Below are 14,988 nucleotides of genomic sequence, written 5' to 3' on the forward strand. Positions count from 1 at the left end.
CAGAGAGGACAGCTGCCTCCAGAGAGGCCCCATATGTGATTTCATGCACTGAATTCAGAGCTTCTTCCCTGACCCCGTCAGGTATCTGAGTGGCAAGCCCTTGGATGAACTGGCTGTCTGGGGTCTCCGGGGCCCTGCGTGGTACCCTGCCACCTATCTGCCTCTAACCCCAGGGTCTGTGCTCTTTGCTGGCAGGTTTTGCCCATCATTGTTTTCTTCAGCTGCGCCATGTCAGTCCTCTCCTACATGAGCCTCAGGCAGTGGGTGATCCTGAAGGTGAGTTCTCAAGGTCCCAGCCCGGGCCCTCCCAGAATCACAGGCTGACAGGAACCGTACTCTCCCAGAATGCCTTGCTCCCAAGCCCACACCCTCCCCACACCCCCTGCTCTGAGGGGCTGGACCTTCTGGCATCCCCTGCTCCCCAGCCTCCTCTCAGAGTCTACTACCAACCAAACATCTTTTCACAGAGTCTCTTGTCATGCTACTAAGGAGAAATGGCACCAAAATCCAGTGGGGTCTTTGGGGGAGGGAAGTTTACAGAACTGGGGCTGCACTGAGGAGAAGTGTTAGGGGAAAAAATAATTTATACCAAAAAGATCTTGAGAACAGTGGGCCACGTGGGCCAGACTGAGCTGATATAAATGTCAAATCCTGTGCTTATGTTCATAAAATCTGCTGCACAAAACCAGGATGCAGGAGACAGCACTGGACAAGAGATTCTGAGGTTTTTAGCTGATTGAGCTCAGAATAAACCAGTATCATCAGGCAGCTGCCAGAAATGCAGCCTGTGGTTATGTTAAGAGTGCACAGTGCATGGCGTAAGGGAGACAATTATCCCCAAATCTGGAGAATGTGTTCAACCAAGGGGCTATGACAAACTGAACCATCAGTGGGTTCAGTTTGAAAGGAACTGAGACCATACCTTCCATAGAATGGCTGAAGGAAGTAGGGATGAAGGGCCGAAAAAGAGAAGGCCAGGGTGAAGAAGGTTATGGGTAGGATTCTAAACACTTATAGAAGATTAGGAAAAAGGCAGCCTGAGAGGTACCTGCAGTGGAGAGAAATTCCAGGGAAGCAGATTTCATGTTGATTAAAAGAAAGAACTTCTTAATACAGTTTCCCAAAGCCTTTTCACAAAACTCTAGTTTCACAGCAAGTTAATAAATGCTACTAGGTAAAGGGATCCGATGGTCAAATTATTTATTTTATTTTATTTTTGGCCATGCCATATGGCCCAACCAGGTATCAAACCCGCGCCCCCTGCAGTGGAAGTGAAGAGTCTTAACCACTGGACCGCTAGGGAAGTCCCTTGGTCAAATAATTTTATGAAGCCAAGCTAGACACCAGGGTAAACAAATTTAAACAAGTTTTGTGCAGGACTTCCCAGAGCCTTTAATAAACTAGTAAGTATTGGTCATCTCCAAGGTGTGCGTGTACAGCAATTCTCGAATATATTTGACCAGGGAATCCTTTTTTCATGGGTGGTAAACCCCCATCAATGGAGGTGTGGAAGGAGAAGATGAATGGACCTTTGGGGAAATGTAGGTGAGGGAGTTCTACCTGGGTTGGGAGTTGGAAGGAAGACTTTTAAGGTACTTCCACCCCTGACTCTCTCTGTCCCTGGGGCTTGCTGATACCAATCCGCAAAGAGCACCCTGCTTCCTTCTAGATGTCCTGGCTGGTGCAGGCCACCATGGGCCTCATGGCCACGGAGACCCTGAGTGTGGCTTGAAACATCTTTGTGAGCCAGGTCAGTATTGCAGCCTCCTGCCCTCAAGGAGGGCGGGTGCCCTGGGTCCCTAGAGCTCTGATTCAGTCAGCAGAAGAGCCAATCAAAACTTCTCCCGGGGTCACCAAAGGCTGCTGCCCTAGGGATGCTCCATTTGGGGATACACTCCTTGCCTGGGTCATGCCAAGGAGGATAGTATCTCCCTGGCACCTCCTACCACCCTAGGCCTAGGCTGTCTTCATCAGCTTAGAGACTCACAAGTCCTACAGATGGAGTCCAATGTTCTCCTTTTATACATGCAGAAACTGAGGCTCGGGGCTGGGAATGCCTTGCCAAGATCCCACAACATAAGCCAGGACTTAGAATCCAAGTCTTCTTCTTCCTGGCCAGGGTTTCTTCCACGACATCAGTTTGTCTTTTTTTCCCTCCCTCTTTCTGAAAATGTGTTTTCCAATATAAGTGTGATTCTGAAGGGACTATCAGTCCTGAGTCCCTTTCAGAAGGCCCGACCCTCCTAGGGGTGAGACTCTGGTGACTGTTCCAGAATCCTGGCCCATCTGCCCAACATGTAAGTCACCAAAAAGACATACTTGCCAAAGTATGCCATATTTCACTGGACAGTTTAGTGAAACTTTGGAGAATATTTGCATCTTTTTTGCTATGATGCAAGTGTGTTTAAGCCAATTAAGACAGATGTGCTTTCAGATAAATAGTCCAAAATCCCTTAGTTGTTCAAAATGAGGCAAAAGAGAAAAAAATATTTCAATATCAGCATTTATTTTATATAAAATGCTGCAAATGTAATCAATGGTTTTTGCTGAGAAAATACAAATCTTAGGTGAATGTGACACGATAACCGGAAGAGCTCCAAAGGCGAATTAACTTTTGGGGGGACGGGGAGCCTTCAAGGATTAGTGGCATCATTTCAAGCTCAGTGTTGGCAGGCCTGGGCCCTATTCTCTTCTCTGGCCACAGTCTGTCCCCAGGGGATTGCCCCAGCCCCATGGCTTAAATACTTCCTCTCCCCTAAACTCCAGTCTGATATATATCCAACTGCCCCCTTGACCCTCCACTTGGATATCCTTAGATAATTTACTAGGCAAGTCCAAACAAGCAGAAACCTTGATTCCCTCCCTCAACACACCTGCACATCTCCAAGACTTTCCCTTCTCAGTAAATGGCAACGTCTTCGATGAGGTTGTTAGACAAAAATCGAGGCGTCATCCTTCCTTCCTTTGCTTCCCTTGCTCCCAGCTGCATCCAGTCCATCAGCAAGTCCTGGCAGCTCTGCCCCACATCACATCCCAGACCTGCCCTGCTGCCCTTTTTCTTTTTTTTGCTATGAGCCACACTTGTCTCTCACCTGGACACCACAATCACCTCCTCTCTGTTCTCCCTGCCACCATTGCTGCCCCTACCCATCCTTCACACACAGGCTGGAGTAGCCCTTTATTTATTTTTTTTAAATTATTTAATTATTATTTTTTTTTTTTGGCCACGTGGCATGTGGGATCTTTTTTTTTTTTTTTAATTTATTTATTTTTGGCTGCATTGGGTCTTCATTGCTGTGTGCGACTTTCTCTAGTTGTGGTGAGCGGGGGCTACTCTTCGGTGCAGTGCATGGGCTTCTCATTGCGGTAGCTTCTCTTGTTGCAGAGCATGGGCTCTAGGCATGTGGGCTTCAGTAGTTGTGGCATGCAGGCTCAGTAGTTGTGGCTCGTGTGTTCTAGAGCACAGGCTCAGTAGTTGTGGCGCATGGGCTTAGTTGCTCCGTGGCATGTGGGATCTTCCCGAACCAGGGCTTGAACCCGTGTCCCCTGCATTGGCAGGCGGATTCTTATCCACTGCGCCACCAGAGAAGCCCAGCATGTGAGATCTTAATTCCCCAGCTAGGGATCGAACCTGCACCCCTGCATTGGAAGCGCAGAGTCTTAACCACTGGACAGACAGGGAAGTCCCCTGGAGTGGCCCTTTAAAAACCCAAGTCAGATCACGCCTCTGCCTGCTGAGGTCCACTGCTTACCCTGCCTTGTCCACCTCCCCCATCTCTATCCCTATTCCATAGCACAGTCTGGAACATAGTATGTACTATAATTATTTATTGAATGAATAAACAAATGGCTCCAGGCTTCCCCACGTGCCCTGAACTAAACACGCCATCGAATGCCCCAGTTCCTTTCTTTCTGGCAACTCCCATGGCTTCATTAAACGTCCAGGCTTGGAGTTACATCTGCTTCTGGTCCTTTGCACGAACAGAGGTAATTCTTTGAACCTCTCTGCCCTTCTGCTCTCCTGGAACATGGAGACGACGACCACTTCTTTCCTAGAAGGTTGTAAGTGATGAGTGTGAGGGGCTTAGCTGGGTGCCTGGATGTGGGAGGCACTTGACACAGGGGAGCATTATCAGGCCCAAAGGAAGGGCTGGGGGTCCTTCCACAGAGCTGGGCTGATGCTGAGGTTCAGAGAGGCTCAGCCAAGTACAGACTCTGGTCCTCACCCCACCCTGCTGTCTCTTCCCCTGGGGTCCCCAGCCCTCACTGTGACCTGCTCACTCCCAGGTGGAGGGGGCACGCCCCAAGTGCCCGTGCTAGCCTGACCAGCTCTGCTTGTTTGACATCTTTCCCGTTTGCAGACTGAGGCTCCTCTACTGATCCGGCCCTACTTGGCAGACATGACACTCTCTGAAATCCACGTTGCCATGACCAGAGGCTATGCCACCATTGCGGGCAGCCTGCTGGATGCCTACATCTCCTTTGGGGTATGTAGAGCCCTCCTTCTGCTTGCTGAAAACCAAGAACCTGAAACCCACCTTTGTGGGAGCCCCACACAGCTCCTGGCCAGAGCGACCTGGGGTCTTCTCTCATGGGCTATGTCCTAAACCAGGGCTGCTGTGATGGTGGGAGAAGCTTCACCTGAGTAAGGCAGGCCAGGTGGGCTGGACCATTTGGGCTTCTCACGTGGCCAGTGGGAGCAAAGGTTCCCAGTGTTCTGCTTACTGAAGCAAAGTGCTAAGTGTTTTAATATCCCCATTTCAAGGATGAGGAAATTGAGACTCAGAGAGTAAGTGAGATGCCCAAAGCCAGGATTTGAGCCCAGACCTGTCTGACTCCAAAACTCAGACACACAGTCCCCCACCTAGGCCATCCCTGGAGCTTTGTCCTACTCTTCCTGCACCCCGTCCTCTCACCTCCTCTCCTTTACACCCTCCCTGGGCACAAGTCCTTCCTCTGCTCCTAAATTATTACTTGTGCAGCCTTCTGAGCACAGTACATTTCTAAATCAAATTCCAGTGGTATGAATCGGGCCCTTAAACCAATCACAACACTAGTGCGTGGCAAGCAGAGATGAATCCTCAATGTGTCGCCTACAAAGTGCCTGGTAATAATGCATTACATTTGTGTAAAACACTGTACTTGTTTGTGTTTTCACATGCAAGTCTTTCAAGATCTCATTTTTTTCCCCTTAAATATTGAAGAAATTCTTGCTTCTTACATAAGTGAATAAAGTAAAAAAAAAACTTCACTCCCACTTCCCATGGATAGCTGCTCTTACTAGATGAGAACAGCGGTGCTCAAAGTGTCCTCAGTGGGCCAGCAGAAACAGCTTCACCTGGGAACTTGTTAGAAATACAAATTCTTGGGCCCCTCTGTAGACCTGCTGAATCAGGAATGCTGGGGATGGGGCCCAGTGTCCTGTATTGTAACAAGCCTTCCAGGTGATTCTGATACTCGCTCAATTTGGGAACCACTGACTTAAAATATGTCATTCCAGATATTTCTGTGTAAAAAGTCATTTAAGTACATATAACTGAATATACATATACTTGCTTTTTTTTTTTTTACCAAAGATGAGGTAATTCTATTCACACTTTTCTGCAACTTGCCTTTTTCTTATAAAATTCTGAGCGTGACATGAAATCCGAAAGTGTAAAGCAAAAAGTTGACAGAGCTAACTAATAAAAATGAAAAACCTCTGAAAGGTAAAAAATCACAATTTTTAAAAAGTTTAATGATTGATCAGGAAAGAAAAGTTCATAAATTATAAACAGATATTCAAGCTCACTGATAAATTAAAACAATAATAACTTATATTTCTTCTCAAGGATATGCAAAATTTTACATGCCTCTAAACGGGAAGGCTGCGGGGTATTCATATACTCTTTTTTTTTTTTTTTTTGGCTGCGTTGGGTCTTTGTTACTGTGCGCAGCCTTTTCTCTGGTTGTGGCGAGTGGGGGCTACTCTTCATTGCAGTGCACTGGCTTCTCATTGCAGTGGCTTCTCTTGTTGCAGAGCACGGGCTCTAGGCACGCGGGCTTCAGTAGTTGCGGCCCTCGGGATCAGTAGTTGTGGCTCGTGGGCTCTAGAGCGCAGGCTCAGTAGTTGTGACGCATGGGCTTAGTTGCTCCGTGGCATGTGGGATCTTCCCAGACCAGGGCTCGAACCCGTGTCCCCTGCATTGGCAGGCAGATTCTTAACCACTGCGCCACCAAGGAAGCCCCATATACTCTTTATGGGACTGTAATTTGCTCTAACCTTTTTGGAAAACACCTATCAGTCAATTTAAAAATACTCCTCTTTGATCCAGTTAGGAATATTATGATACAGAAATATTTTCACAAGTGGTCAAAAGATGCAAAATTCCAACATTATTTGTAATAGCAAAAAACCCAAGAAACATAAATGTAGAGTAGTAAGGGAATGAGCTGCGTAAGTTCATCCGTGCAATGCACGGTCACTCAGCCCCTAGGGTGAGGTGGGCCTCCGTGCGCTGGTTTGGAGAAGGGCAGCCTGCCTCTCCCAGTGCTCGGGCTCTCCTGATGCTGTGTGTGAATGGGTCAGGGGATGAAAGAATGACCAGCACTGGTCTCAGATTCCACCTGTCTTTCTCATCTCTGTCCTTGAGGATGGCCAAGGGGATGAGGTAACCTGCCCCTCAGTCCCTCCTTCCCTCAGGACACCTGGGCCACACCAGGAGGCTCAGCTCCACATACCCACAGAGCTGTCTGGGCAGGATAGCTGCTGCCTCGTGACTTTTCAAGAAGGCCCCTTGCACTCTGAGGCTTTGTCTTCTCCGCCCGGCACCCTCCACCTAGAATTTTAGAGGTCATCTGGTTTGCACCTTTTCTCACCAAAGCCTAGGAAGGGCCCATCAGAGCTGATGCATGCCATCCCCCTCCCCCACACCTCACCACCAATTGATTTTGGAAGGAATTTGATATTTCGAAAATGAAAACTTGAAACTTTGTTCCTGAAACTTTTTTCATGGTGGCTATTGGGAGAGGGGTTGCCCTGCTATCTTTGGGACTTAGAGCCTTTGAATGTCTTAACCTTGCTTTGGGTCCCACAAGCCAGTTAAAAAAATGGTATTCTTTCTATCGCATAAGCGTCGTTGCCATTACTTAAGACTAAAGTACTGGAAGAACTCTCTCCCTTTTCCACAATCGCCTTACAGCTCAGCCTCCTTTCCTTCCCTGTCTCAGGCCAGAGTCCAGGCCCAGCCCCAGGCAGGCGGGCCTTCCCACTGAAGGGGCCTGGTGCCCACTTCCCTTTAGCTCTACAGAATGTGCCGAGGCCACCAGGATCAGCCAAGTGGCCGCGGGTCTCCATCCACAGCCTCTGGTACGGAAGCCCCAGGCTACCACCGTAGCTGGCCTGGTGAAAGGCACCTAGTCCACCTTCCTTCCCTCCTCCCCTCCCGCCTCTGGATCTGCCCCCAGCCTGGTCACAGAGAAGCTCTCTTCTGCCCCCGCCTGGCTCTTGGCCGCCACTACAGCAGCCCCCAGGCTTCCTCACACAGCCCTGCCTTCCCACCCTCTCCCCTCTCTCCTTTCATGCCCTCTTCCAGGCAGTTCCTCACTGTATCTTGGGCTCTGCCCTTAGCCCCTGAATTCCAAAGAGAATCCCCCCTTTCTCTCTCCTCGCTTCTCTTTGATGCTCAGCTTCTGGCTGCCTCTTCCCTGCACCCCTCCTATTGCTAAAATCTGGATATTTCTAGACCTGTGCTGTCCAGCACAGCAGCCACTAGTTACACATGGCTATTAAGCCCTTGAAATGTGATCGGTCTGAAATGAGATCTGCTGTGACACTTAGTATGGAAAAATCAATTAATATATTTTATTGATGTTTTACATTGATTACAGGGGTAGAAAGATAATATGTTAGGTATATTGGGTTAAATTAAATACATTAATGAAATTAATTTCATCTGTTTCTTTTTACTTTTTTAATTGGCTGCTAGAAAACTTAAATCACAGTTGTGCTATATTTGTATCAGACGACACTGGTCTAGACTTTCTCCCTGGTCTGAGGTTCCAAGTGTCACTTGACTGAATCCTTTCACTGTGACCTCCACATACATGTCCCTTTTCAGTGTGTTTCCCAAAAGCTCTAAGGTAGGCACGAGCTCTCTCTGCTAAAACCCCAGAAACTGGCTTCCCTACCCACCCCTTTGGTTCAGGATCATTGTGAGAAGAGATCCAGATGTGTGCCTCGGGCTGTGAACACAGGATGGGTTGAGGGGATGGCCACTGATGTTTCTCAATCAACTGTGCAAGAGTGGGAGCCCCTGGGACAGGGTCTGGGAGGCCCAAGCAGGGCCAAGTAAGAGTCAACCACATGCTTAGTTTCTACATCTGTAAAATGGGTGGAATTACTGCCCACCTCACAGCAGTCTAAGAATTAAATGCCATAATAAACAGAAAACACCTGGCAAGGGACTTCCCTGGTGGTACAGTTGTTACGACTTTGCCTTCCAATGCAGGGGGTGCGAGTTCAATCCCTGGTCCGGGAGATAGGATCACACATGCCTCACGACCAAAAAACCAAAACATGAAACAGAAGCAATATTGTAACAAATTCAATAAAGACTTTAAAAATGGTCCACATCAAAAAAAATCTTAAAAACAAAAAACAAAAAAACGCCTGACATGGTGTTGAAAAAGTGGTCGTTCTTTCTCTGACATATTAGGGTCAGAAGTCCAGCCTTCTAAAACTGGCCCATTTTATGCTTTGCAGTGTCCGGATTTATTTCCTTTCTCAGTAAAGACCTTTTTGAAAGTTCAAATGGATGGCTCCTATCCTCTATCCCTCTTCGCATAGGACACCTTTGGGTAGAGGAAGGAGGGCCTTGGGCAGGAGTGGGCCCTGTCATGCTGGGACAGAAGGCATTCCTGACCTGGTGTCTGGAGGCAGCACTGGGGAATGTCATGGCCCTGAGGCGTAACTGGCAGCAGGGAGGCCGCATGTGGGCTGACCCAGTGCCCCCGGGAGCCCTGCCAGTGCAGGACTCAGCCCTTTCCAAGATGAGCAGGAAATGACTGCCTGGGGCATTTGAGGCAGTGGCCACGACTGGCCCATTCAAAGGGCAGTGTCCAGGAATGTGCAGGGTGTGCTCCCCACTGAGACTCGAGTTGACAAACCAGATGTAGCCTCCAAGCTGGAGGAAGGGGGAGGGTCCTGGCTGATGGAGGGAAAAATTCCAACATTCCAGATGTGGTATTGTGCCCGCTGGAGCTGGGCGGCCGAGGAGGAGGCCAGCAAAGTCCCAAAGCTTGACCTGGAAAGTCCAGAGAGGACACCTGCCTGAGGCTGGCTATTTCCATGAGGAGCAAGACCTGCACACCCAGTGTCTGTGATGGGGGCGCGTGGGAGGTGGGTGCTGGAGCTGGTACACATCTTAAGGGGTTCCTGCTTTCCGCTGAAAGGAAACAAAGGGGCTTTAAAAGAAGAAGGAGGAGGATATTACAAGGGTTTCAGAGCCTCAGAGGGTCTCTGAGGCCTGGTTCCTCATCAGTAGTTCCTGGTACTTCCATGGGCTTCTTTGGCCCTCTGCTTTATTCGCCTGAACATGTAGCTTAAACTTACCTCCCCTCCTTTTGTTCCTTTTTATTTAAAATTTTAAAACAGCAGTTGATTTATTACAAACTTTAAGAAGAAGTCTATTTTACTTTTCTGCTTATAAAAACAGTATATATCATGTGGACATTTAGAAATACACAGAAAAGCTGAAAGAAAAGAAAATCACTCTGGCCCCACTAGCCAGGGACAGACAGTTGGTTGACATTTCGGTGTATTTCTTTCTGATCTTCCTTTTATGCATAGTTGTGGAGTTTGTTTTTTCCCCTATCATTGTGGTTATGCTCTATATGCAAGTATGCGGGCATTTCTCCACATCATTGTGAAGCCTTGGTAACCATTGTTTTTGATGGCAGCTTGACAATGCATAGCCATCCCCCCATTGTCAGATGTTTGAGTTGGTTCTAATTCTCCCATTTGGTAAATAACACAGTGGTGAAGAAGTGTTCCATCTCTGTGAAGAGAACAGGGAAGCAAAGGGTTTGGGACCACAGTGAGGATGAAAATTCAGGAAGGGAGAATCCTGGGGGCTCTGGTAGCTCCATCATCTTGCTGTGAGGGCTTCTATAGCGTGGCTCCAGGAGACCGACCCAGGGTCAAAGGGTGGGTGTTGTATGTTGTAGGGGCAGATTTCCTTCGAAACAGCTCTCTGACCACAGGAGTAGAGGTGATGGGCTGCCTTGAGGTGGTGAGTTCCCTGTCACAGTAAGTGACAGGAAGGATCCTCTAGAGGGAAGACTTTCCTTTACTACGAGGTCAAATTAGGTCACATCTTGGATCCATTCCAACTCTCAGGTTCTGTGAGCTTTGTCTGAAACCATCACAAATCCCTCAGCCAATGATGAACCAGCCCTCAGATCAGTGGTCAAAGAAAGACAGCCTAGAAGGGAAGGAAGAACCTTGAACTTGGAGCCGAAAGACACGACGGGTCTAATTCCTTCCCTTCCTTTATTTTGGGCAAGTCATATTTAACCCTTTGGGGCCTCAGTTTCCTTGTCTGTCAAGTGGGATAACAGTACTTGCCCTGCCTAACTTCCTGAAGTCCTGAGGGAGGTGTGGGAATAGAAGGTTCTGTGCATACAGCCTGTGACCCTCTACACATAAAATGTATTACTATCATCTGTGACAGTGACAGCAGTACCGATGATGGTGATATACCAGCGGGGTAGAGTACCATGTCCCCCTGCTGCCCTGGGCCACACTTCTTGGCCTCCACATTTCCTGACATCTCTCTATAACCCTCATTCTCACTCTTGCAGATCGATGCTGCCTCCTTAATTGCTGCCTCTGTGATGGCTGCCCCTTGTGCCTTAGCCCTCTACCCGGAGGTGGAGGAGTCCAAGTTCAGGGGTGAGGAAGGAGTGAAACTGACCTACAGGTGAGCACAGCAGGAGGGTCTGCAGAGAGGGGAGTTGGGGGGAGGGGCGGAGACAGGAGCAGAGGTGGGGGCAGCAGCAGGTCCTATTTTCTCTGCCCATCTCCGTCTTTCACCAAGCCCAGCCCACCTCCCCTCTCTCACTGCCCTGGTCGCAGCTTCACTTGTGAAGATACAGACTCCAGTTCTCGCATCTTATTTTCCAGTCTCTGACCATCAGGAAACACGGACTAGTCAAGGCATGGGCAAGTGACCTGGTTCTTGGGGATGTGCCTGGTGTGTGTGTGTGTGTGTGTGTGTGTGTGTGTGTGTGTGTGTGTGTTGAGGAGGGTCGTGAAAAGGTTCCACACCACTTTCTCTACATGCCTTGAGGTCTGATCCCCAGTGTCAATTGCATTGACATGTTGAGCGCCGTCCTTGATTTCACTCACCTCCTAACATCTCTTTATCATAGTCTTAGCAACCTTTGTGTAACATTTAATTCTTAAAAAATGTTGAAAGACACGACTTTTGACAAATGTGCTTGTGGATACAACGGGCATCCCCAACCGCACAACTTCCTGAAGGTCTAGAGCAGCACTGCCCTAGAGAAATATGAGTCACATCTATAATTAAAATTTTCTAGTAGTCATCTTTTAAAAAGTAAAAAGAAGCAGGTGATTTCAATAAAATGTTTTATTTAACTAAATATATCCAAAGTATTGTCATTTTAACATGTAATCAATATAAAAATTATTAATAAGGTATTTCATATTCTTTCTTTTTTTTTGGACTCAATCTCTGAAATCTGGTGTGTATATTTGCAACACATTTCAATTCAGATCAGCCTCCTTTTCAAGTGCTCAAAAGTCACACGTGGCTAGTGGTTTCTGTCTTGGACAGCATCTGTGCTAGGAGTCTGGGTCTTATCCTAGTGCTTGGGCCAGCCCCTTTCTCTCTCTGGTCTCAGAGGGAAAACAAGGACCACTGGCTCTGAAATGCTCTGTCCAAGGTTCTTCTTTGATCCTGTAGGGTGGGGAGCCCTGCTGTTTGTGGAGATAGGACAATAATGATGGCTCTTGATCCCATCAACAGAGATGCTCAAAACCTCTTAGAAGCAGCTAACAGTGGGGCCGCCATGTCTGTGAGGGTCGTGACCAACATCGCAGCCAACCTGATTGCTTTCCTGGCTGTGCTGGCCTTCATCAACGCTTCCCTCTCCTGGCTGGGAGACATGATGGACGTCCAAGGGCTCAGCTTCCAGGTACAGTTCCGGCCACCCACACAGCCTGTGGAGGGGGTGGTCCTGGCCGGTGGGTGATGGTGGGTGGACACCCACAGAGCCCAGGCCAACCCCCGTCCCAGCCACTCCTCTTGCCTCATGCCTAGGCTCATCTGCTCCTACATCCTGTGGTCAGTGGCCTTCTTGATGGGCGTGGCCTGGGAGGGCTGCCCGGTGGTGGCTGAGCTGCTGGGAATGAAGCTGTTTCTGAACAACCGGCGCCGAGGAGTGGGCCGGTTCCAGGAAGCAGTAGATCTCTGTGAGTGTCCCCGTCCCCACCCTGGGGCAGGGCGTGATGCAGCGGCTCCCCTGTGGGCCCGGCTGAGACACTCTGTGGGGCTGCTCAACCTCCCACATCCCGTTGCCCTGGGCAACAAGTCAGCTTCAGAGGCCATTTTTCTCAAGGCCTCTTAGGAGGCTGAGGTTGAGAAAGAGCCCCGTTGGAGGTATCTGAACTCCAGCTGTAGACAGGCCATCATCCTGTGCAGCCCTGGGCCAGCCGCTGCACCTTGCCTTTTCTGTTGGAAAACAAGTGTAGAACCTGCCACACCTACCCCAACGGAATGGATGTGAGCATCTAATGAGCTAAGAGAGTAAAACAGGGAGACCTCACCACCACATTCATCTTCAATATATTGGATTCAGTTCAGGGGTTAGTTTCTTCTGTTAAGACTTATTTATCTATCTATCTATCTATCTATCTATTTATTTATTTAGTTGCAGCACATGGGATCTTCGTTGCCCCGTGCGGGATCTTCGTTGCAGCATGCGGGATCTTTTTCTTTAGCTGCAGCATGTGGGATCTTTTAGTTGCGGCATGCGAATTAGCATACAAAGTCTTAGTTGAGGCATGTGGGATCTAGTTCCCCGACCAGGGATCAAACCGGGCCCCCTGCATTGGGAGTGCGGAGTCTTAGCCGCTGGACCACCAGGGAAGTCCCTGTTAAGACATTAAAAAAAAGAAGAAAACTATAAAACTTTCTAAAATGAAACTCTCTAAAAGAATAACAGCTGTATGTAACATAATTGAGAATGACAAAATTACCCATCATCTTATCATCCCAAAATTACAGCTATTATAATATATAATATAATTATAATTAACTATAATAAATATAATAATATAATATATAATTCCATTATTTGGCTATTACACACAATGCTGAAATGAATAGCTTTTTGCACAGAACTTCTCCCTCCTCTCCGAGCATTTCCTCAGGAGCTTTCCCAGATGTGGGATGACTGAATCACATGGCACAAATCCTTGTGTGGTTGCTGCCAGTATCTTTCCCAAGGGGTTGTAACAACTGAAACCGCCCCAGCTGTGCCTGTGAGCATTGATTTTACCACACGCTGAACAGGGCTGAGTAGCCTCTTAAAAAAAAAAAAAGTTTTGTTACTTTAAGGGACAAATAATAGTTCATTGTTTTCATTTGTTACTGGGTTACTAGGAACTTTTAACATAAAATTTTTTTCTTGCCTTTTAAATTATTTTTTTAATTGTAAAGGAATGTACTCTTTAGTTTAAAAAAAAAAAAAAGTTTGTATAGAGTAAAAAGCCCAGGTTTCCCCTCACTCCTCATTTTCAGCTCCAGTATCACTCCCTTCTCTAGAGATAGTGGGTGGTATGTGCCTTCAGGATCTTTTTAAATGAACTTCATTCCTTCAGCAGGTATTTGTTGAGACCTCTGAAGTGCCAGGCCCTCTGCTGGGTACCAGGGATAAAAAGGGGAATTCGACAGACATGGTCCCTGGTGACATGGAACTTACACCTAGTGAAAGACACGAGCAAAACGCAAGAAAGCAAAGGAATAAAAAATTTTAAAACCACAATTTGTGGTAAGTTCTATGACGGAAACAATAAGAGGAAACGGGGAGGGGGTCTTCCTTGACTGGGCTGGTCAGAAAAGGCCTCCCTGAGATGTGGTTATTAGGCCAAGACTTGCAGGGAGGAGGAGGGGCCAGGAGAAATTGGGAAGAGCATTTCAGGCAAAGAAAGAGGCACATGCAAAGGCCTTGAGGTTGAAAAGCACTTGTTTGGAGAACTGAGAGGAGAGCAGCGAGGTTAGAACAGGTGGTAATTGTAATAGAGAGTGACACAGGCTGAGGAGCAGTAGGAAGTTACTGAAGATTTGACTTTTGACATTTTAAGATTACTTGGGCAGCTTGGGAGGGTGATTGTAGGTGAGTAAGCAGAATGCAGGTACCTTAATATTTTTTCATCAATTTGTATAAACTCTGTATGTTATAAAGATATTAACCCTTTTCTGTTACATTTTCTACATATATTTTTCCTAGTCTTTTTTTCTCCCCTTCATTCTGTATTCAGGGATTTTTTAAACACAAAATTTACACCAAATCTTTGCATTTCTTCTATAATATCTAAATTTAGAAAGTTATCTCCATTCCAAAAATCTGGCAAGGGTTAAATTCCTGAAACAATATGGTGAAGTAGTTAAAATCATGCGCTTTGGAGTCAGACAAAACTGAGTTCCAGTTCTGACACAGCTGCATTTTTGCTGTGTGAACTTCCTCAGCCACTTCTGTGAGCCTCAGTTTGCTGCTCTCCAAAATGAGAGTAATAATATTATTTTGTAACAATAATAATTATTCTATATTTCTTATTATTTGATGTTTAAAATATTCATATTTATCTGCTTCAGTGATTTAGAATTAATTTTTTATATGGTGTGAGGTATGGGTCTAAGCCAATGTTTTTTTACAAATTGTTCCATTTTGGCTCTTAACACTTCTAAGAAATTATACAAC

General features: G+C 47.1%; 1 protein-coding gene across 1 annotated transcript in view; it reads left to right on the forward strand.

Annotated features, from left to right (window-relative positions):
* Window positions 1-14,988, forward strand: part of SLC28A1 (solute carrier family 28 member 1) — a 63,758-nt gene that overhangs the window by 33,891 nt on the left and 14,879 nt on the right. The window contains 7 exon segments of the mRNA XM_082388454.1: window positions 196-276; window positions 1,670-1,729; window positions 1,733-1,750; window positions 4,362-4,487; window positions 10,843-10,961; window positions 12,033-12,201; window positions 12,328-12,478. Coding sequence (XP_082244580.1) covers window positions 196-276; window positions 1,670-1,729; window positions 1,733-1,750; window positions 4,362-4,487; window positions 10,843-10,961; window positions 12,033-12,201; window positions 12,328-12,478 — 724 coding nt within the window.

This window comes from Balaenoptera borealis (genome assembly GCF_965194805.1).
Source record: "Balaenoptera borealis genome assembly, chromosome: 3".
NCBI lineage: Eukaryota > Metazoa > Chordata > Mammalia > Artiodactyla > Balaenopteridae > Balaenoptera > Balaenoptera borealis.